General features: G+C 42.8%; 1 protein-coding gene across 3 annotated transcripts in view; it reads left to right on the top strand.

The window, feature by feature from the left end:
• The window catches only part of ncapd2 (non-SMC condensin I complex, subunit D2), a 32,131-nt gene extending 10,839 nt beyond the window's left edge, over positions 1-21,292 (top strand). For 2 of the 3 annotated variants that reach the window (XM_041268143.1, XM_041268144.1), the window contains exons 9-33: positions 1,664-1,787; positions 2,270-2,417; positions 3,211-3,408; positions 3,721-3,855; positions 4,280-4,367; positions 5,069-5,246; positions 7,556-7,725; positions 8,428-8,688; positions 8,961-9,135; positions 9,449-9,533; positions 10,574-10,707; positions 11,009-11,141; positions 11,328-11,412; positions 12,577-12,765; positions 14,081-14,298; positions 14,754-14,859; positions 15,572-15,695; positions 16,334-16,489; positions 16,656-16,833; positions 17,497-17,591; positions 17,735-17,815; positions 18,180-18,363; positions 18,505-18,640; positions 19,315-19,476; positions 21,025-21,292. In XM_041268143.1, coding sequence (XP_041124077.1) covers positions 1,664-1,787; positions 2,270-2,417; positions 3,211-3,408; positions 3,721-3,855; positions 4,280-4,367; positions 5,069-5,246; positions 7,556-7,725; positions 8,428-8,688; positions 8,961-9,135; positions 9,449-9,533; positions 10,574-10,707; positions 11,009-11,141; positions 11,328-11,412; positions 12,577-12,765; positions 14,081-14,298; positions 14,754-14,859; positions 15,572-15,695; positions 16,334-16,489; positions 16,656-16,833; positions 17,497-17,591; positions 17,735-17,815; positions 18,180-18,363; positions 18,505-18,640; positions 19,315-19,476; positions 21,025-21,104 — 3,623 coding nt within the window. In that variant the 3' untranslated portion in view covers positions 21,105-21,292. The remainder of the gene's footprint in view (positions 1-1,663; positions 1,788-2,269; positions 2,418-3,210; positions 3,409-3,720; positions 3,856-4,279; positions 4,368-5,068; positions 5,247-7,555; positions 7,726-8,427; positions 8,689-8,960; positions 9,136-9,448; positions 9,534-10,573; positions 10,708-11,008; positions 11,142-11,327; positions 11,413-12,576; positions 12,766-14,080; positions 14,299-14,753; positions 14,860-15,571; positions 15,696-16,333; positions 16,490-16,655; positions 16,834-17,496; positions 17,592-17,734; positions 17,816-18,179; positions 18,364-18,504; positions 18,641-19,314; positions 19,477-21,024) is intronic. The other variant, XM_041268145.1, reaches the window with a different exon arrangement.
• Positions 21,293-21,926: the final 634 nt, after the last annotated feature.

Here is a 21,926-nt window from a genome sequence, read left to right as displayed (position 1 = left end):
CAGATAACTGAAGGCTTGTCCAGCTCTTCAATTGCTCCTCTCTTGATAGTGCGCTGTACCTTCTCACAGTCACTGCCATGGAAGGTGCTCATTATGATCACTGGTCTTTTGTCCTTCCATCATAGCACTATGACCTTGTTGTGCTTGCAGAATGAGACTGTCTCTTTTTTTTTATTTATTTTTTTTTTAGTCTGAGCCCTTGCTTCACTGGTACTGGCAATCCTCATCTGTTGGCCATTACTGTTCCAGTAAGGTGGATTTTTATTTTTAGCAGTTCCATGGCCAGGTCGTAACCTGTATAAAATCTGTCTGTAAACAAATGAAAGCCATGTCCTTGTTTTCTGCAGCAATGTTTCACACAATTGATGAAAATGACATGTCAGGTCTTAACATGGAGTCTGTTGTTGGGCTACCAAAGTAAGGAAGAATAGCAGAGACATAATCAGTTTCACAGTCAGCTAAAACAAACACATGCATCCCCCACTTGTTAGGCTTCTGAGGATTGTGACACTTGAAGATAATCCTTCCTTTGAAGCCAACGGTGCTGTCATCAATGCAAACATTTCTACCTGGGATAAATAGCTCACTACATTTTGTGTCTGTGTAGCTGACCACATTCCTCACCTTTTGTCCTTGCTAACAAAAGCAGCCTGAGGCACCTGGGTGGGGGAAGGGCAAAGGTGTAGCATCCAAAAGATCTGCAAGAAACGTTGTCTCTTGAATACATCTTTGAAACATTCTGTCGGCCCGTTCCTCTGAGAAATATTCTTTTATGTCGGTTTTTACATTCAGTCCCATTTTCAGCAGAACACCAAAAAATGCCTTCATATCTGGTAACGTAACAGGTTTCCAGGAGTTCCAAATAGAACTATGACGCAGCGGTCCTGTAGTTTTACACTCCCATATCTATTGGTTTCATTTACAATTTCAGTAAACAAAGCGTTTGTGAAAAAACTCCAATGCAGTCCTCAAAGTAGTACTCCCTTGATATCCCTTATTTACCACAGTAAATGGGAGTTTTGTGAAAGCATCTGCACTTACCGATGCACGTCTCCATTCGCCCTCCGGCTGCGCGTCTGGTTCGTGGTCACTTTCTTCAGAGTCCTCAGTAAGAGAAATATTTACTTCCTCGTCGCTAGATTGATCAAAATCATCATCCACACTGCTTTCGTCTGTACTTTGTACATTTGTGCAAGTTCTTCAGACTGCCATGACTTTTTCTGCCTTCTCTGTGCCATTCTCACTCTGTGTGTCTCAGTCTTCGTCTGTTCAATTCGGCTTTGCTCAGCCTGTATATGGTCTTTTCGGCTGTCTCTGCCTTCTTTCCGATCAGAGACGATTAGGGAATGCTTCGCCTCGGCTTTTTACGGCTTAAAACGCAACACGTGCTGTGTTAGATCATGGTTTTTGGCAATGTCGGGCAGAATCCGACAATGGACCGGAAAGGGATTTTCGCGATGTCAGACCAGGTCCGACATAGGACCACAAAGGGTGAAGTACTGTAATGCTGATCATGTAGCTGCAAGAGGAAATTAATTATCTGAATAACTGTTGCAGCGGTTAATTACTGGCAGTGCAAGTCACTGTCAGACCTGCTGGCTACTGTGGCTGCAATAGAATAATCACTTCATGCTGCACTATTAAACCTGTCTCTCTCTCTCAGGTGCAAGTGTGAAGATCATTCAGCTGCTGCAGCATTTTGAGCACCTTGCCCCTGTGTGTGTGCAGGCAGTTAGTCTGTGGGTCTCTGAGTATGGAGTCCGGAGCATTGTGGGGGAGGTCATGAGGTAAGAGCCTCAATCAGCCTGTAACCCCACAACGAAACTACTGCTGGACTTTATTCTTTCATTTAGACCAGGCTCCAAACCTGGTCCTGGAGGGCCGGTGTCCCTCCTGGTTTTTGTTCCTACTGTACCCTAAATTACTTAATTGGACAAATTAAGTGCTTATTTCAAATAATACATGATGGTTGGAAATGTTGTTGTCATTCAACATTCTCTGGTTTCTGTGTGCTTGTGGCTGATCCCCTCAGTTCAGTCTCTCTCTCTCTCTCTCTCCCCTTTGTGTGCACTTTCCTCAGTTGAGTCTCTCGCTCTGCCCTGTGTTTGTGCTCCCATCAGTTCAGTCTCTCGCTCTGCCCTGTGTTTGTGCTCCCATCAGTTCAGTCTCTCACTCTGCCCTGTGTGTGTGTGCGCTCCCCTCAGTTCAGTCTCTCGCTCTCACCTGTGTTTGTGTTTCCCTCAGTTCAGCCCTTTGTGTGTTATTACAGGGAGATCGGTCAGAAAAGCCCAGAGGAGTTGAGTCGCGAGGGGTCGGGGGTCCGAGCCTATGCTACCTTTCTCACCGAGCTGGCAGCCTGCATCCCCGCCGCCATGCTGCCCAGTATCAGCGTGCTGCTGGACCACCTGGATGGGGAGGTTAGAGACGAGCTTGGCACTGCACTGCTCAGTCCTCCACTTATTATTGTCTAGTTCTAGGGCCAGTTGCATAAAACTTAACACATTTAATAGTTAATACCCTAGTTAATTGGAAATGTATAATTAAGTGTTCTACTTAAGTGGCTGGTTTCACAGACCTAGATGAGCACTAATCTTGGACTGCCTAATGTTATTTTAGGTACAATAATTCAAAGTTAGTACTACTCTGGGGTCTATGAAAGCTGTTTTATGCAGCCAGCCTTTGGTCTTATATTTTACGGTTGTATTTCCCATCATTTTACCTCACTAGTCAAAAACTGACCTGTAAGTCTGAACCACTTCCCCTGTCTCAATGAAATGCAGGCTGACAGCAGCTGTGCAGGACTCAGACTTCAGCAGGGATAGAAATAAGACTCCCACTGCATAGCAATAACATCTGAGCTTGTTACCTATACGCTGTGGCTAATCAAGCTGGTATTAAAACCTGGAATAGGTGAAACTGCTATGCAAAATGAGGCATATTTCCATCCCTGTTCAGTATCAAAAATCGTGATACTCAGAGCAAATGCATTCCTATTCTGGGTTTACAGTATAAAGGCTCATTTCTACCCCACAGTGAGCTTTCTGGCCCTGCACTGAGCTTGAGGGTGCTGTACAAGCAGCTTGTATCCTGTAGGAATCTGTGTTCGTAAGGCAAATGTTCTGTATGCATACAATGAACGCAAGTGTTGTTCAGTGCGTTTCTGTTTTGTAGTGTGTTTTTGTTCATCTCCTTGTTCTGCTCCCCCCTCAGAGCTACACCATGCGCATGGCAGTGCTGGAGGTGATGGGTGAAATGGTGTCTCAGGTGCTGAGTGGAGAGGAGCTGGAGGAGTCGGGGAGGGACGCCCGGGACCAGTTCCTGGACACGCTGCAGGAGCACCTGCACGACACCAACTCCTTCGTACGATCGAGAATGCTGCAGACCTTCACCCGCATCGTTAACAAGAAGGTAACCCACAACGTACGCACACACATCGACTTAGCAATCCCCTGCTGCAGGTGCACCTTGTACAATCGAGAGCACTGCAGACCTTCAAGTGTCATCACCAGGAAGATAACAACACAACACATAGTAATTACACACGCAGCGATTAACCAGCCCTGCTGCTGACCTTGAGGTTAAGTCCTGGTGCCTTATCATTGTTCTCAACAGTTAAAGGTTTACCAAAGACCACTCTAGTCAACCTTGACGTCAAATAAAACACACTCTTGATTACCAACTTTTCGCCAGCTAACGCTTGTTTTGTTTTGTGTCTCCCAGGCCCTCCCTCTGGCTCGTTTCAGAGACGTGCTGACTCTCACAGTGGGGCGCCTGGTTGACAAGTCAGTCAACGTCTGCAAGAACGCAATCCAGCTGCTGGCGGCTTTCATGGCCAACAACCCCTTCACCTGGAAGGTAGGATTCCTTTTGATTTTAAATGTTATAGTTTTAATAGGTTGCGAATTCCTAATCAACAAAGCTGCCTTGAGAAGCCCTCCGTTAGTGCTGCTGTTACCTCTGGTTGACATGCGTATCTTTAACATTGGAAACATCCAAAACCGTGAAAAAGTTTAAAAACATTGCATTTTAACTATTAAAAGCCATAGCGAGAGCCCAAGATAGGTACTGCATTACACATGTAGTGGTTGTAACTTTAAAAATAACATTAATAATAGTATAAATCTTGCCTATTGTGCATTTTCTTACATATACTATATAGTACTTGTGCGGTTTTGAAAGACACATGACATCTGAAACCAGGTTATTAGTCACAAGCTTTCATAGAAACAAGTGCTTCATGCTGGGGTTCGTTTTACCTGCACTGTCTTTGTTTCATCAGCTGAGCAGTGCCGACCTGAAAGCTCCTCTTCAGAAGGAAGTGGACAAACTAAAGGAAATGAAGAACAAGGCAAAGGAGAAAACGCCAGGTTTGTACAATAAAGGAGTGCTAACCAAGGCTACTTTAAAATCCATTCTCTTACCTCTTACGAGCACTAGCAGCATTATCACTTGTCCCCTTCATATGAGTGCTAACCAAAGCTGCTTTAAAAATCTGTCCGTAGTGTCAAATTGCAAATGATTGTGGGGAGGTAGGGGGCACACAACATTTGTCAATTTTAATATTGCAATCTATTTAAGGTAATAGGGTGTCACTTATTCTTGAATAATGACAAACTTTTAACGTTTTTTAGCTTAAATGTGAAACTAAGAAACAAGTCAAGTAGACATGTAACATCCAGTGTGCATTGTACTGAAGAAGGCGCTAGCCAAAACCTTTGATTGCTTGACGTAGTTCGGCATTTTGATCGTGTTTTTGATGTTATTTTTAACTTTGAAACTGTCATATGCACTATGCATGTGATGACATCCGTCCACAGGATAATCACTAATCCTTAACTGTGATATTATTGTTCAGGAATAGAAGTAACTCCCATTGCATAGCAGTTTGAGCCATTCCTGGCTAATCAAGCTTGTTTTAAAATATGGGATAGGTGAAACTGCTATGCAGTAAGTCTTATTTCCGTCCCTGCATATGTTCTATGCCTGGGATGACATCCATACACAGGATAATGACAGATGCTTGCCAGTGATTCCATGCTGTCTTTCCTTGTCTCCCTGTCCCGCGCAGTGGCTGTGATTGAGGCCTGGGAGCTTTGGGAGGCCATGGAGCCTGAGCTGCTGCAGACAGTGCTGTCTGAGCTTCAGAAAGGGAGGGAGGAGAGAGAGGGAGAGGAGGAGAGAGAGGAGGAGACTGCACTGGCAGCGGCCGAGAACATCGCAAACCTCCTGAGAAACAACAAGTACCGGTAAGCTTGGACAACTGTCCGGCAGCTAGAGCTGCACAAACTAATTGGATTATGGCGATCAAGCTCTCCACAGAAGTCTGGTGCTGACAATCAGGAAATCGGGCTAATTTATCATTCCAAGTGAAGAAACAGAAACTCTGTGAAGAACAGCGATCCACACAAATTAACCCGATCAACAACACTGACCCTCACCTGTGGAGGGCTTGATCCAAACAATCAATTTGTGCAGTTTGTCAGCAAGAACAAGACAATCGCAATGCACACATGACAGTCAGAGGCACAAATACATTCTCAATACAACTGTGCAGTCAGAGAACACAAATAAAGAAAAGGACCGCTAACTATTTCTCAGGGTTTGTACGCTAGTCTGGAAAAAGTATGGACAAATAGCAAACTGATTTTCAGGTCTTGAAAGTGCTTGAAAAACCATGTCTCCATTATGAAAGTCTTGAAAGTGTCTGGAATTTTACTAGTGTCATGGGAGAAAGTAATTCTCTTTTTTTTTTTAGTTTTTTTTTTTATTAATAATAATTGATCTCGAAAGCGGGTCAGCAGCTGTAGCGGTAACTGTCTAGGCAATTTACTAGTAGCAACTACAATATATTGCTTGTGACCAAATCCTGCGAGGATTCCCCCATGTAACACCCCTAACAACTCGAGCAATCCTGTTAAACGAAGGGTTAAATGGAGACTGTATGACAGCCAAGGTATATACATTTGAGTGTTTTTTTTTTTTTTTAACAAAGTTACAGACAAGCTACTGTACTGCTGCTCATGTTCGCTCGTACATCTCTAAATAAGGAAACAAGATTTAAATTAACATTTGCAATTGGAAAAAAACCTGAAGACTTTTTGATGCACATTTTCTTTTAGCTGGGGGAGGGTTGTACTGTGTTCAATGAATAGGATATAGCCAGAATACTGGGTTCAGCATGCCACAAATAGGTACTGTACTTGTAATGCTACTTTTATTCAGTCTCATTGCTATTGTTACTATTAGTGGTAGTAATGACAAATACTGTAATAATGAAGAAATTAAAATAATAAAAACAGTACAATAATAGTTTAGCTAATGCCTTTATCCTAGGTGACTTTCTTAACTTATTCCAGCAGCATATATTAGTTTTGGATTGTCCTTTAACCATAGCGAACAAAAGTCTTTGGACCAAGTCAGGGTTGTTATAGCGAAGGTATACTGTATTTACTATTTGACTTGTATGTTTAATGTATTCCACTTGCACATTTTAATATATAACACGTGCACATCTGTTATTTCATTTATTTTTCACCTCCCGTAGTGTTCAACATTTAAAGAGGGTATAAAGAAGTTTGGATCAGAATCTAATGTCATCCTTTACAAAAAAGTAATATACTGCAAGTATACTTGTGCCAAAATTGTCTGATTTAATATACTATTGGTACCATTATACTAACCTATTTTGACACAAGTTTACTTGCAGTATATAACTACTTATATTCTTTTTGTAAATAATTCAACATAGTTCTCAAATGTTGGACATTTCTTAGATTGTGTCTTCTCTTCTGCATACCTGCATTGTCTCTTTCTATGCACCTCCAGATTCTGACAAATACTTTTAGAAAACCAGGAGCAACTTCTGCTCTGGATCATAAAGCTATAATGCTCTGTGGCTGACCGCCTATAACTGTCAAAAAACTAAAACTGGGAAAAACAAATGGAACTCTGGAAAAAGTATGGAATTTTGTTGTTGAAAAAGTGTATGAACCCTGTTCTCCTTCTCATCCACAACCAGTCTCGACGCCTTGTACTTTATCCACTGTTTGGGTGGGGATCAGACCTGAGGTCAATTGTAACTGCAATTATTTTTAATTGCAATTACAAGGCAATTGTAGTTAAACCTTGGCACACCTGCGTAATTGCAATTGTACCATATAATTGAATGATTACAGTCCCATTATGCATTTATTTATCATTTGGACATTGTTCTTGTATTTTCTCCCACTTGTGGTGACCTCAGTTCTGAATGTTTTACTGGACAATTTGAAAAATAAATAAACTTGGTGCTCCCTCTATTTTGCTTTCTGACTTGCACATCAAATAAGTAACATGTTGTAAAACACAGAATTGGAGACCGCCCCTTCTACTTTAAAATATAGGACTTGTACAATCTCCTGTCAGGATGGACTGACCGTGAATGAACCAAATTACTGAGTTATCCGATGGTGAAATATTGAGTGAGCCGGTATTTCACAATTCATTGCTATTGATGGTTCTGGATGCAGTGTGAACCAGCCCCTCTGAGTGAATCGCTGTGTTCTTGTTGCTGCAGGCAGGCTGTATCTCTCACGCTGGCCTGTATGAAGAAGTTTCCAGAGGATGATCTCTTCATTGTGAGTGGTGAAGGAGGAGAGGAGGAGGAGGAGGAGGAGGAGGAGGAAAACGAGGAAGACAAGCCCACAGAGGAGGCAGTTATGGCTGTGATGGCACTCATCTTCAAAGGTAGAATCAGAACGCAGATGGAAAGATGCAAAAGGTTTAAACTTAGAATCGTCATAATTAGGGATGTAACAATGAATTGTGATACTTTACATGACGGATTGTATCGTAATACAACTAAGTGTATCCTTTGCACTGTGCTACTGTGAAGACCAAAAGCACAACTGTTGCAGATAACCAAATGCTTCTTGAATGAAGAATAACGTGATTTGTAGATTGTATGAGTGTGTGTTTTTAAGTGTTGGGTGCCTCCCCCTAATCGATGTACAGTGTTTCATTCTCGCTCACTGTGTCACAAGAAAGTTGACTCAACGTTAGACGGAACTACTGAAAACTTTGAAATGTGCATTTAAATCGAAGAAAAAAAGACTAAACCCCAATATTAACTTACTTAATCTGTGTTTGTTGAATCTGTTGTGGTTTAGATGTTTAGAATGTTTTGTCATTGACACAATGAGTGAGATCTACACTCCGTGATATCAGTGTAGCTGCTGCTAATGGATTCCAATGGGGACGTAACATAGTGTTGTGGTGCACAGTATACCGCTGTCCTTTGAATACTGTGTGAAAATCATTGTGAAATGTTGAAATAAGTACAAATGATAGTATATAAATACTAAACACCAATGGAGTGGGTTGGTGAAATCAACAGTGATAATACTTCTTCTAGACTGTCCCTGAACCTCTCCCATCTCCCCCTCCCAGGCCCTGAGAAGAGCAGTTTTAAGGCCCCCCTCTCGGCCCCCACAGGTTCTCAGAGCGGTGACAGTGGGGGTGTTGATACAGGAAGACCCCTGGACCCCTCTCTCTCCTCCTCTGAGCCAGGGGATCCCAGTGCTGCCACTGAGCTGCTCAGCAAGCAGGAGATGCTGGTGCAGTACCTGAGAGACACTCACGACTTCGCAGTGAAGATAGAGGAGGCCATCGCCGTCATCAGCACCATGCTGTACTGGAAAACCACATCTGGTACAACTCTATACAATACAACATAAGACTGCACATGCTCTGTTGGAAAAGTACATCCAATACAACTGTATACTATACTATACAGTGCAGTACAATACAACTCGACTCAATACTATACAGTGCAATACAGTAGTCTGTCAGACAGTACCATGCTGCACATCCAGTACAACTCCATACACTACAGTAAAGAACAGTACAGTGAAATACAGTGCATCTGTCAGTGCCACTATATCCAGTACAGTTCGGTACAATACTCTTCTCCCTCTCCTCAGTGGTCCAGGAGGCGATTGATTTCTTCGTCACTGTCTCTGAGTTTGGCGTGTCTCAGGCACTGGTTGGGGTGAGGAGGATGCTGCCTTTGGTCTGGTCGAAGGACGCTGGAGTCAAGGAGGCCGTGGTGGAGGCTTACCGCAGACTATACCTGAACCCAGCCGGGGACTCGCAGAGGTGAGAGAGTGACTGAGAGACAGGCTTTACTGCAGGCTATATCTCAACCCAGCTGGTGGCACCAGGACACTCGCTCCTAGACACAGGCTTAGCGCAGCAGATTGTACCTCAATTACAAGAAACACGTGTTTAGCAGGGTTCATTTTTAACACCGTCCGAAAACTGAATTGACAGATTGTTGCGGATGTAGCAGGGCTGGTTCTCAGCCTGTCTCACTCTGTTTTAGAACTAATAAGCGGTCCCTGATGTGAGCTTGTGTTGTCTGTGTTTTGAAGGTGTAGTCCCTGATGTGAGCTTGTTTTGTCTGTTTCAGAGCAAAGGCGCAGTCCCTCGTTCAGAACCTGTCCATGCTGATGGTTGATGCCTCACTGGGGACCATTGAGTGCCTGGAGGAGATTGTGAGTATCGAAGCGGAACAAACACATTATTACAGAATTGATGGTTTGTAGTACTGCAAATATCAAAGTATACAGTATTATATCACTGTACAACGCTGAGGGTAGAGCTGCACAAACGGATCATTCAGATCGAGCTCTGCAGGTGAAGAAAGATCACTGTTGATCGGGCTAATTTACCCAAGTGAAACGAGTTAAACAACTGCTTGGATTGTGATTGCTGCTTTTCTTAGACTGTGGAGAACAGCGATCCACAAAAACCCAAGCAGCTGTTTCTTCACTTGTTTCACTCTGAATGGTAAATTAGACTGCACCTGATTTCTGTGGTGAGCTCAATTTTTTTCCAATAATCAGTTTGTGCAACAGTAGTGAGTTTGAAAGCTAAAAGCCTGTTAAACCAGCATGAGGTGTATTGATTTGATTGATTGATTTATTGCTAATTTCTATCCCTGGGGTAAAATATTACTTTTTTTGGACAACAGTTCCACCCATTCCAGGTTTTAATACAAGCTTGATTAGCCACAGTGTCTAGGTAGGGTAACAAGCTCAGGTGTGTTGTACTCGTAGTAAAACCAGAAATGTATCAAACTGCTATGCAATGGGAGTCATTTTTCCAACCCTGTAACCCATATCAAAATATTTGACTATCGGCTCCCTGGTAATCAGTGAGGTTTGACCGCTCTAATCCAGGACACACCTACTGTATCTTTCCAAGTGTCTCGGTGTCTCCCTCTAATCAAGTTGAGAGTGTTTTATTCTCTTGCACTCTTTGCTGTGTCTGTCATAGAAAGAGTGCAGGAGAAAGCGCATCCTATCAACTTGATTAGACATGCAAATCATTAAATCTAAAAACATTTATTCTACACTCTGTGACAAGTGTAGCTGCTGCTCATGGGTTCCAAGGGGACTTGACTTACAATAGGATATTATACAGGTAAAAAATTTAATGTAGTAAATGAAAAACCTGAGTTGTCTCCCTCCAGCTGTTCCCTCTTTCTTTTTTCTTTTTTTTTTAATCCTGCCTTTCACCTCCCCTCCTCCAGATCTTTGATTTCTTCCAGAAGAAAGAGCTCCCCTCTGCAGTGCTGCAGCTCCTCTGGGAGAGATTCACTGGCAAGCTCTCCTCCTCATCGCTGGAGAGAAGGGCTGCAGTCTTACTGCTGGGCATGGCAGCACGGTACTGAGACACACGTGCACTGATTCACAGACAAGCTTTCCTCCTCAGCCCTGGTCCTGGAGATCCCCGATCCTGCAGGTTTTCTAGGTGTCTTTACGCTAAAGATCTGGAACATGTGTTAATCTTGACTAACTATACCAAGACTCGGTTCAATTAAGTAACTGAGAGCTCAGTTGAAATGAAAACCAGGACCAGGGCTAGAGACCCCTGATCTAGAGGAAGCATAGCAGTGAGTGAACAGTTGAAGGAGATGTGTGTGTTCAGTAGGAAATATTGTTTGCTTTTAATTTTTTCTTCCTAGGGCTGAGCGTGAGATTGTGTTCAGTAACCTGGACACACTGGTTTCTGTGGGACTGGGAGAGAAGGTGCAGGAGGACTACCAGCTGGCCAGAGACACCTGCATCACCATTGGCAAGATAGCAGACTCTGGCAAGGTGAGGCAGAGACATGGAATCAGATACATACTGGAGCTGCAAAAAATGAATATTCAATTCTTGGGATTGTGCTCTTCACAGAAATCGGGTGGTGGCAATCAAGCAAGGGTCATTGCTGTTGATCAGGCTAATTTACCATGGAAAGTACATATATTTTATTTATTTATTTATTTTCCCCTCTTCTAGCCAAAGGCGGGTAAAAGCAGCAAGCCGTTCAGACTGCCCCAAGACCACCAGCTCTTCACCTGCCTCACTGACGCTATCACTGCAGGTAGCGTGTGTGTTGCATTCTTCTTGATGATGAACTAATACAAAATGCTGCATCAGGAATACTTACACACACTAAGTCTATTTGCGGTATTTCCCCAGTTTTCAAAGACTTTCAGAGGTTCGGAACACATTATCGAAGGAAGGTTTGAACCGTCAATGGTACTAATTGGCATAATTTGCTGGTGACGTCACCATAGCTACTTGTTTATATTTGATTGAAAATCCAATTTACAGGTAATCCATTTAAATGGAATGAAACATTCACATGTAGTTTTAAAAATGTTGAACAGTAATCATGTTTTTATAATATAAATTAAAATACAGATGTATGTATATGTAATTGATGCTGCTTGCGATATATACTGTAAGCTTGCATTTTTGGGGGTGCAATATTCAGTACATATTTTATTAAAGCACTATAACCACTATAAGTACCCCCCAGGCATACTATCCATGTGGCAGTGGCGCCATACAGAGTTGCTACGTATAACGATTTTGTTGTGGATATTTATACAACAACTTTTGTTTAATATGCATTGTACAAATCAAAAGATTGACATTTAATGTGTGATTTTTATAGTAGTCCCACAATGTCGAATGGTTTCTGTTGACTAGTGGTGGCAGGACATGCATTGTATGAATGCTGCCTGACGAGCCTTCGAAGATTTAGAACTACCTTCGAATTCCTGGCTAGTGAACGAACCTGCAAACAAAAACCTATTACATTGACTTCATGTGAAGCAGTACATTGATTTCGAAACACTGCTCCAAACTTACAAGGCTATTCATGACTCTGCCTTTGAGTGAGTTCATTAAGAAACCGACTCGTGCTTTGAGATCAGCAAATGATGGTGTCCTTGTTTATTCCAAGAACCTGATTTAAAAACCTATGGTTCAAGGGCTTTTAGTTTAAGCTCCTTCACTCTGGAACTCGCTTCCAAATTCTATCCACAATGCAGTCTCAGTATTTTTAAATTGAAGCTCAAAACATATCTCTGATTTGCCTTTCACTAGGGGCAGTTTGGAGCTCTCTTGGCTTGCTGTTTATTAGTTAGTGCCCTGGGATGCGAGCACATGAAGACATGTTATGAGTGTAACTGGTATGGTTATTGGTACAGTGCATATGAAGGTCTGCAGGAGTTGATAGTTTTAACCCCTCTCTCAGGACTGCTGTCCCAGGATCTGTACTGGCTCTCGTTTTCGGAGCACGCTGTCTCTCTCCTGTACCGCCTCTCAGAGTCCCCTGATCGCACCTGTGCTCACATCCTGCGCCGCTGCTCTGCCCTGCTATTGGAGGAGCTCAGCAAGGAGGGAGAAGCCAGCAGCCAATCGGACAACAGCCTAGAGGAGAAGGGTAAGCCCCTGCAATTTTGCTGTCCTTAAAGGTGCAGCAGTCACACACTTACCTTAGTGATCTCTCATCTGGAATTGGTGCAGGTGTATACAAACGAATTAAGGTAGCAGGACGTTTATTATTTCTGTATGTAAATGAAAGATGCTGATGACTGGATGATTTTTTTTTTTTTTTTTTTAATATATAAATTAAAAATAAATGTTATCTCTTTGTTTTAGAACAAGGATCAATACCTGTTCTAACCAAAGGAGCACCTTTTATTAGTTTTTAAATGTCTAGTATAATTTTGTTTATGTATTTTATATGCATTGACCCCTTTTATAATGTAGATTTCTATTCCTAAACTACAGAGAGGCTTGGGGATAAGTACAATAATAAGAACATAAGAACATAAAGTTTACAAACGAGAGGAGGCCTTTCGGCCCATCTTGCTCGTTTGGTTGTTAGTAGCTTATTGATCCCAAAATCTCATCAAGCAGCTTCTTGAAGGATCCCAGGGTGTCAGCTTCAACAACATTACTGGGAAGTTGATTCCAGACCCTCTCAATTCTCTGTGTAAAAAAAGTGCCTCCTATTTTCTGTTCTGAATGCCCCTTTGTCTAAACTCCATTTGTGACCCCTGGTCCTTCAAGCAGGTGTCACAGATTACTGGCTTGAAGACCATGTTGAGGGTTTTTTTTTGAAGTTTAGTTTCTTCTGCAGCTGTCAACCTGCTTTCAAACTGCTTCTAAACTGCTCTGTACTTTTCCACGCCTGTATTTCTCCCACTCGCTGACGCTGGGAAGACTGCCTCGTTTAACTGCGTTGTTCTGCTGTGCTGTTGGCTCCTCCCCTCGCCCGTGTCTCAGAACGGCGCTGAATTTGAATCAGCTGCTCTGAGTTTCAGCTTGTTTGTTATCAGAAAAACACACGCGGCTGTTTGACTTTGAGCTGCTGCTGTGTTTCCCCAATGTCCTCTGTTTTCTGATTAAAGCAATTCAAGATGCAATTTCTCCTTTCTGCTTCTAAACTGCTCTGTACTTTTCCACGCCTGTACTTCTCCCAGTTGCTGTCGCTTCCACTACTGGGGCTGAAGAAAATACTCCTGCCTTGAGTTTAGTTGTGTGGGTTTTTTTTTTTTTTTTTTGGGGGGGGGGGGGGGGTACTTTGTTACTTTATTTAAAATGTTTAAACATTATGGACATGTCCTGTTGAGTATAAAAAAAAAAAAAAGAAGTCGAGTAAAATGAAATAAAAAGTGGACATACATATGCACAGACTGCTGGAATCTGTACATCTGACATTTCTTTTGCTTTCTGTCTCTCTCTCTCTCCAGATCTCTCTCAGTCCCAGCCCAGTGTTTCCGGCTCTCTCCCCTCCTATCTCCTCTCTCACCTGCTCTCCCTGGTCGGCTGTGTGGGGTTTCACCAGGTTGAGCACCTAGAGAAGAGTGTGAGTGCGGAGCTGAGGAGGAGGAGAGTGGAGAGGGAGGAGCAGGCAGAGGAGAGAGGGGGAAGGGGCAAGGCAGGAGCAGTTACACGCAGAAAATCAAAGGTATGGGACTGGGGGGGATAGAGCAAGGGAGAAAGTAAAGGGTTGAAACAGAGGGAGGAGTGGAGCTAGGATGAGTGGGTACAAGACAGAACAGTGTAGTGAATCAACGGTACTGGTAAGAGAATAGTCCACAGATTAAACAGACAAACACAATGATTTGATTATTGGGCAGTTTGATTACAGAACAAATCATGAGATGTCTGTCTGTGTTCAGGGGTGGATATAAACTCCTATTGCATAAGTTTCACACATTCCAGTTTTCACTACCAGCTTGATTAACCTCAGTGTATAGGAAACAAGCTTGTGTGTGTTTTATTAACTCGTAATTAAACCAGGAATGGATCAATATGCTATGCAATGGGAGTCTTATTCCCATACCTGCTGTTTTGACTGAGCCAGCATTATATTAGTGTCATAGCACCGTGCTGCCCTGTGATTGATTACCCTCCCCTCAGGCAGGTGATGACACGCTGGATGAAGAGATGGGATTGGTCGGCGCCTCTGCTGAGGACACAGAAGCAGAGCTTATCAGAAGAATCTGCGAGACTGAGCTGCTAAGTGGTGAGGGGGGTTCTGTTGTGCATTTTTGGTTTTGTGATTTATGATTCTTTGGCTTTTATTGATTTCAAAACGGGAAACTGTCTCGGATGGAAATAACTCTTACTGTTGCGTAGCAGTTTGATCTATTCCTGGTTTCACTGAGTTGACAGACCTGGACTTGTTACCTATACACATTGGCTAATCAAGTAGTAGTAAAACTTGGTGTCAGTGAAACTGCTGTGCAATAGGAGTCTTATTTTCATCCTTCTGTCTGTCCACAGTTTTAGAAACAATGAGAAATGTTTAATTATGGCTTAACCTCACTGAATTTAAATTTTTCTTTCCTTCTTTGTTCTGGTACGCAATTCTAGTTACACAACACATGTACCCATGCACACAATGTAGCACTCAGATTTGTCAATGGCTGCAAATTAGTTATTTATGTAATCACACTGTTGTACTGGGTTTGTATTGATATAATAATATTTTATTGCATTTAATACAGTAAAACATGAAAAGTATGCACTATGGTGCCAAAAGCACAATATAGCTTTTTGTAGTTAATCAGGTGGTTCTTATCTCATTTATCTTGATGCAAGTCATATTGTGATGTGTATCATATCATTACACTGGTGTATCTTTGCACCCTTGGTATAGGATGCCCAAGACGACACTCCAGATAAGAGTGGCTTGGGAAAAGATAAATGTTTGACTTGTTTCTCTATGTCTCTAGGTGAACAGATGCTGTCCTCGTTTGTTCCTCTTATACTACAAGTCTGTAACAACCCTGGGAAGTACAGTGACCCTCAGCTTACCACCACAGCCTGCCTGGCCCTGTCCAAATACATGATGATCAGGTGAGTCACAAACCCTGTCTGAATATACGATCGAGGGAGTCAGTAACCCCCTCAGAATGCACGATGGTCGAGGGAATCAATAACCCCGTCAGAATGCACAATGATCAAAGGAGTTAGTAATCCTGTCTCATTGCTGTCAGGATCAACAATGATCGGGGAAGAGTTAGGGAACTCTGTTTCCTTTTACAAGAATCCTTGTAATTTTACTGTTTGCAGCCTACAGAAAATGCTAGGTGGTCTCTTTAAAAACTCACACAATATCTGGCCATGTGGAGAAACAGTAAAATATGTATTTCTAAGTGTTTGGTGGCTACCTGTAATCAAGTTCCATGTATAACATTCTTTGCAGTCAGGATTGATTTAGAGGGAGCCACCAAACACTCTGAGTAATTAAAACTAAATAATCTGATATTGACGTGTATAATCTGTTGTGGTTTAAACGTCTCAAATGTTTTGTCATCGACATCCTGATTGTGTTTTCTGCACTCTCAGCAAAATCTTAAATTTATAGTTGCTGCTGATAGATTCCAATGGGGACTTGGTACTTCTAATGGGTCTGGCTGTGTTTTGTAAGCTTGATATTGACCAATTCTCCGATGTAATAGCATTGTTTCATGAGCTATCTCCTCTCCACTTAGCTCCGAGTTCTGCGACTCTCATCTGCGCCTCCTCTTCACTATGCTGGAGAAGTCGGCCCTGCCCAGCGTGAGATCCAACACAGTAATAGCACTGGGGGACCTGACCATCCGCTTCCCAAACCTCATCGAGCCCTGGACACCCCACCTCTATGCCAGGTAACACAACCACCCCCTCACCCTCCCTCACTATCCACTACCCTATCCTCATCAAGCCCTGGGCACCAATCCTCCCTCCCTCCCTCATAGTAAAGGATCAGAGACACAAGTTACTCAATGTGTGATGGTCCATTTTACAGATAGAGGTGTGTGTGATTCTCTGCAGGCTCAGAGACAGCGCCCCCAGTGTTCGGAAAACTGCAGTGATTGTGATGACCCATCTGATCCTGAAGGACATGGTGAAGGTGAAAGGTCAGGTCAGCGAGATGGCCGTGCTGCTTATGGACAGCGAGCAGGAGATCATGGCGCTGGCATTCAACTTCTTCAATGAACTCGCAGCCAAGGTAACCTGCCACTGACTCGTACCAGCAAGGTAAACTACCGGTCTGACCGTGACTTGTTCTGCCAGGGTCATCTCCCATACCGTTGCCAATATTTTGGTGCTGCAAGATGTGTTCAGCTCATTCAACTACTCTTGTAGCCACATGATGAGCATTACAGTACTTCAGTAACCAACCTGCTTCTCTGTCTCAAAGCACCGTTAGCCTGAACATTTCAATGCACTTGAGAGGTTGTAATGTTATAAATGCATCTCTGTTGCATTTCTTGGCCCCTTTTAATGCATTATTCAGTCATCATTTGGACTTGGGAAGGTAGCATTTTTATATATTGCTGTAGAAAATAGTCCTGCACAAACAGATTATTCAGATCAAGCATAATCAGGTGAGGGCCATTGGTGGTGGCCCAGCTAATTTACCATTCAGAGTGAAACAAGTGCAGAAACAGCTGCTTGGATTTGTGATGATTGCAATCCATACAAACCCAAGCAACTGTTTCTTCACTTGTTTCACTTTCATAAATTATCCCAATCAACACCAATGACCCTCACCTGATTGTCAGCCCTGATTTCTGTGGAGAGCTCGATCCCAATAATCTGTTCTTGCAGCACTAGTAGTTAAAGGTCTCTCCTCCCCCCACCCCACTCTCCTGTTTGCCTCCCTTCCCAGGACAATGCGATTTACAACCTGCTTCCAGACATCATCAGCCGGCTGTCGGACCCAGAGAACGGCGTAGAGGAAGAGCCTTTCCACACCATCATGAAGTGAGTTTCTGTCCCACATGGCGCCACCTTCACACGGCCAGGAAATCGACCCCCCCCATTTATAGTACAGCCACAAATAATAAAGGCCATGTTCCTAACTGTGACTACCTGTATATGTTTCTCCTTACTGTTTGTCTCCACAGGCAGCTGTTCTCTTACATCACGAAGGACAAGCAGACGGAGAGCCTTGTGGAGAAGCTGTGCCAGAGGTTCAGGACGGCCAGGTCAGTGTTCGCAACAGGGTGGTGGTAGATTAGTTTACACACCAGCCAAGTGTTAAACATTTACAATTCTGCCTGAATGATAAACCATTGTCTAACATCTGCACTTTGTGCAGTGAAGGCCGATTCAAAATACTGAAGGTATATTGCATATGAAATTAACATTTTAAGAAATGAAAACTGAAATAAACTCCCCAAATAAAATTAATGAGCTACTTACTGGCTTTGGTTTCATCCTTCCAGTCTATAAATATAAACAGTGGAGTTGGAATAATCTGTAGAACATATGTAGAAGTGTGGCACTGAAAGTAATTGTAGTGCAAGTTATCAAACTGGACTGAACCCAGCCCGCTGTGTCCCCCCGCAGGACGGAGCGACAGTGGCGTGACCTGGCATACTGCCTGTCTCTGCTCTCCTTCGGCGAGCGAGGCCTGCGCAAGATGCAGGAGAACTTCGAGTGCTTCGGGGACAAGCTGGGGGAGGAGGCCGTGTACCAGAGCTTCATTGCCACCATGGGCAAGATGAGGAGGGGGGCCAAGCCAGAGATCAAGGTGAGGAGGGGCAGGGCACAACATGGAAGAAACTTTAAAATGCTCTCAAGCACTATTGTCTCATACCGGTAGTGGCTCTGTTTGAGTCTCCTGCTTGTTTGCCTTTCTCTCGCTCGCATGTTCTGTCATGTTTGTCTTCAGGTGTTGGTAGATGAGTTTGAACACAAGCTGACTGCCTGCCACACCCGAGGCATGGAAAACCTGGATCCAGGAGAGAGCCAGCCAGCACCTACCAGCACCCCAGCGAGCAAGCCCGACAAGAGGGGAGCCAGGGGAGGTGAGAGGGGAGAAGGGACCATCCCAGGGTGCAAGCCTGAGGGCAGAGACCAAACCTGTCTGAGAAGAGCAGGGTCTTGTGTTAGAATATGTCTGTCGGTCCCACTTGCATTTGTCCATGTTTATACAATGGATATAGGTCATAGTGATTCTAGTTTTATTTCTATTTGTTGCTGTCGGTGCTGATTTTTGTATCGATAGCCATAGCAATGGAGACTGGGGGTGTCACTGACAGGCAGGTTTTAAACATTGCCTCCATGGAAACGGGGAGTTTTTTGTTTTTTCATCTTGATTTTATAAAAGTTCAGCTGTAAGGTGTGTGGCTGCTGGTCCATTCTGAGTCTTGTCTCGTGTTCCCTGTTGAAGACTCCTATTGCATTGCAGTTTCACCCATTCCAGGTTTTACAAGAAGATGGAAGTGGCTGGAAAGTTTACAGTACTCTTGCGACAAGTACACAGTTTGGTCTGACACTAAACATAACAGTTTGAATGAATTGAAATTACCTTTACTATGACTTAACAGGGATCGAAATAACACTCCTATTGCACAGCAGTTTCAGTCAGATTAGCCCCAGTGTATACGTAACAAGTTCAAGTGTGTCTTGCTAAACCAGGAATGGATCACACTGCTGTGTAATGGAAGTCTTATTTCCATCCCTGCTGTCGTGTTCACAGTGAGGTCGCAGGCACTGTCCACTCAGAACAGAAACGATGACAGCGACTTCGTCACGCCCCGGCCCCGCCCCACCAGGAAGCCTGCCCCCCGCAGGCAAAGAGCTGCCATTACATTCTCCAGCGACGAGGAGAGTGAGGGAGAGGATGAGGAATCTGCAGGAGGTGAGGAAGGGGGTTCCAGGGGAGGACGAATGACTAGATGTCCAAAGAATTATATGTACTGAAGCCACTTTCATACTGACATGCTCCTCCCAGTATCATGCGGGTCAGCTACGTGATTTCACACTGCGTTTTGAAGAAGCAGGGTCGACCTAGGTGATGGATGCAAGTCCAAAATTTCAATCGAGGGTCAATGGAGGTGTAAGAAATGTTGCTGGTTTTCGCCATTTTAAAAAAAATGCATCAAACTTTTGAAGTAGATTTCACATTTGCCCAAGGCCTTTTGAAGAAAACTGCAACATTAGCAAATTATAACAATACATAATTATGAAAAATGTTATTTTCTGAGCACTGACCAGTTTCCAGTAAATACAGTTACTGCTGATCGCACATGTCATCAATGATAATATCTATTAATAGCTTTTGGAAGTGGGTAACGGGACATTTTAAAAGCTATATCAGATATATTTTATTACTGTTTTTGTGTAAATTATTTGTGAAATCATTTTATAACAAATAAGGATGAATGTTACCTTTTTTTACCTACTTTGTCCATGTAGCTACCTGTAGTTTGTTTACTGTACTCTATTGCTGTGTCTTGATAATTTTCCATGTTGTAATGTTACATATTTCTAAAGTAGCCGGTGCTACCAGACTTTTAAATGTTTTAATCAATACTCTTCTTTAGAGCGATGTTTCTGTGCATGCACCACCGAGCAGTACAGTGCTCAGAAAATAGCATTTTTCATAACTACATATTGTCATAATTTGCTAATGTTGCCGTTTTCTTCAAAAGGTCTTGGGCAAATGTGAAATCTACTTCAAAAGTTTGATGCATTTATTTAACATGGCGAAAATCAGCAACAATTCTTACGCCTCCATTGATTCTCCATAGAATTTTTTTTGCCTAACTCTATATCCCACATGCTTTGCATGCAGTGAGACGGAAGTCTCCATTGAAAAGAGTTGAGTATTTTGTGAAAAAGAATATCTTTTGAAACACCCTTTCTAATAACTGCAATATCCTTGGCTGAAGCAGTTTTGAATGAGGCTGGATTTTCATTGGTTAAAATATGATTGTGTGCTCCCATTGGCTAGAAAGGTTGCAGTGTTTTCGGCACAGTTGGAAGTTTGTTGAGAAGCTTGCAAGGAAGTTTGGTTGATTAGAAATTTGCAGGTCTGTACTGCCTTTCATATTAATGAATTGACAAATTAATGATTAGATGAATTAACAAATACGTGTATGAATTACTGTATGAATTGACCAATTGCTGGACAAATTGACCAATTCATGAATTGACAAACAAATTGACAAATTAATAGCGGGATAGTTTTGGCACAAATGGCGCTCCATAGTGTGTTACTCTGTCGGCTTACAAACTGCCATCATGCTTTTGAGGTGAGTTCTAGCAAACATGTGTTTCCATTTCAAAACATGATACCTGGTTCTACTCCCGGTTAAAGAAAACTGTTTGGAAGCCAGTTGTGTGTGGTAGGTGTGGACGGGGTTAATTGTGTTAACTGTGCTTCTGTCCCTGTGCTGCCCCTCAGAGGTGGAGGTGGAGAGTGACACTCCGAAGGTCCAGACCCCGATTCAGAGATCCTCCCGACGCACTCGCACCAAACAGTAACGCAGCGAACTGGAATGGAGATAGTGGGACATGCAGACCCTTCATACTGGGAGGAGATACAGGGATGTACAGAGACTGGGGGCTGATCTACTCTACAGTGCTATTAAGTTTCTATGTTTGTTTGTCTTTTGCTTTTCAATCCTTTTTATTCACTGCCTTTTTTTCCTTACTTGATTTTTTATTTTTTTTTTATTTCTTGAATAAAGATGTATTACCCAATATAATATTAGAATTCAACTGTCATCATTTGCTGCACTTCTCTATCGTTGCTGTTCATTTTGCCAGTTCTGCATCCCCTAGCCATTTAAACAGTCAGTAGAGGTACCATAAATAAATGTGTTTTAAATGCTTCTCTCAGTTTCATCATAAAGAAGTGCTAGAAGAAAGCTTTGTGAAAACTTGTTTTAAAGCTATCGACAAACAAGGCCAAGTGGCAGACACACGGCTGAGCTAATGTATTGTATCTGTACTGAACACTGCAGTAGTCTGTACTGATTGAAAAGATGATGTGTTGATTTTGAACACCAGTGTAATCAATGGAATGCCTGGTGCAGTTCAGCACTGTAGATACCGCACTGTTCGGTAATTCACTGGTTTGTTTAGTTCACTGTAAGGCCATGTTGACAGTAAATTGTTGTGTAACTATTTTCCTATAAAAGGGCTAGTACTGAACAGAATTCAGATTGCGCTGTCTGCAGAAATAAGGTGCTGACAATCAGGTGAGGGACATTGCTGTTGATCGTGTTAATGTACCATTGGAAGTGAAACCAGTGAAGAAACAGCTGCTTCGATTTGTGATTTGCTGTGTAGGAACAAGTGATT

Source organism: Polyodon spathula, chromosome 13, assembly GCF_017654505.1.
Source record: "Polyodon spathula isolate WHYD16114869_AA chromosome 13, ASM1765450v1, whole genome shotgun sequence".
NCBI lineage: Eukaryota > Metazoa > Chordata > Actinopteri > Acipenseriformes > Polyodontidae > Polyodon > Polyodon spathula.
This window is presented reverse-complemented; position numbering and strand designations above follow the sequence as displayed.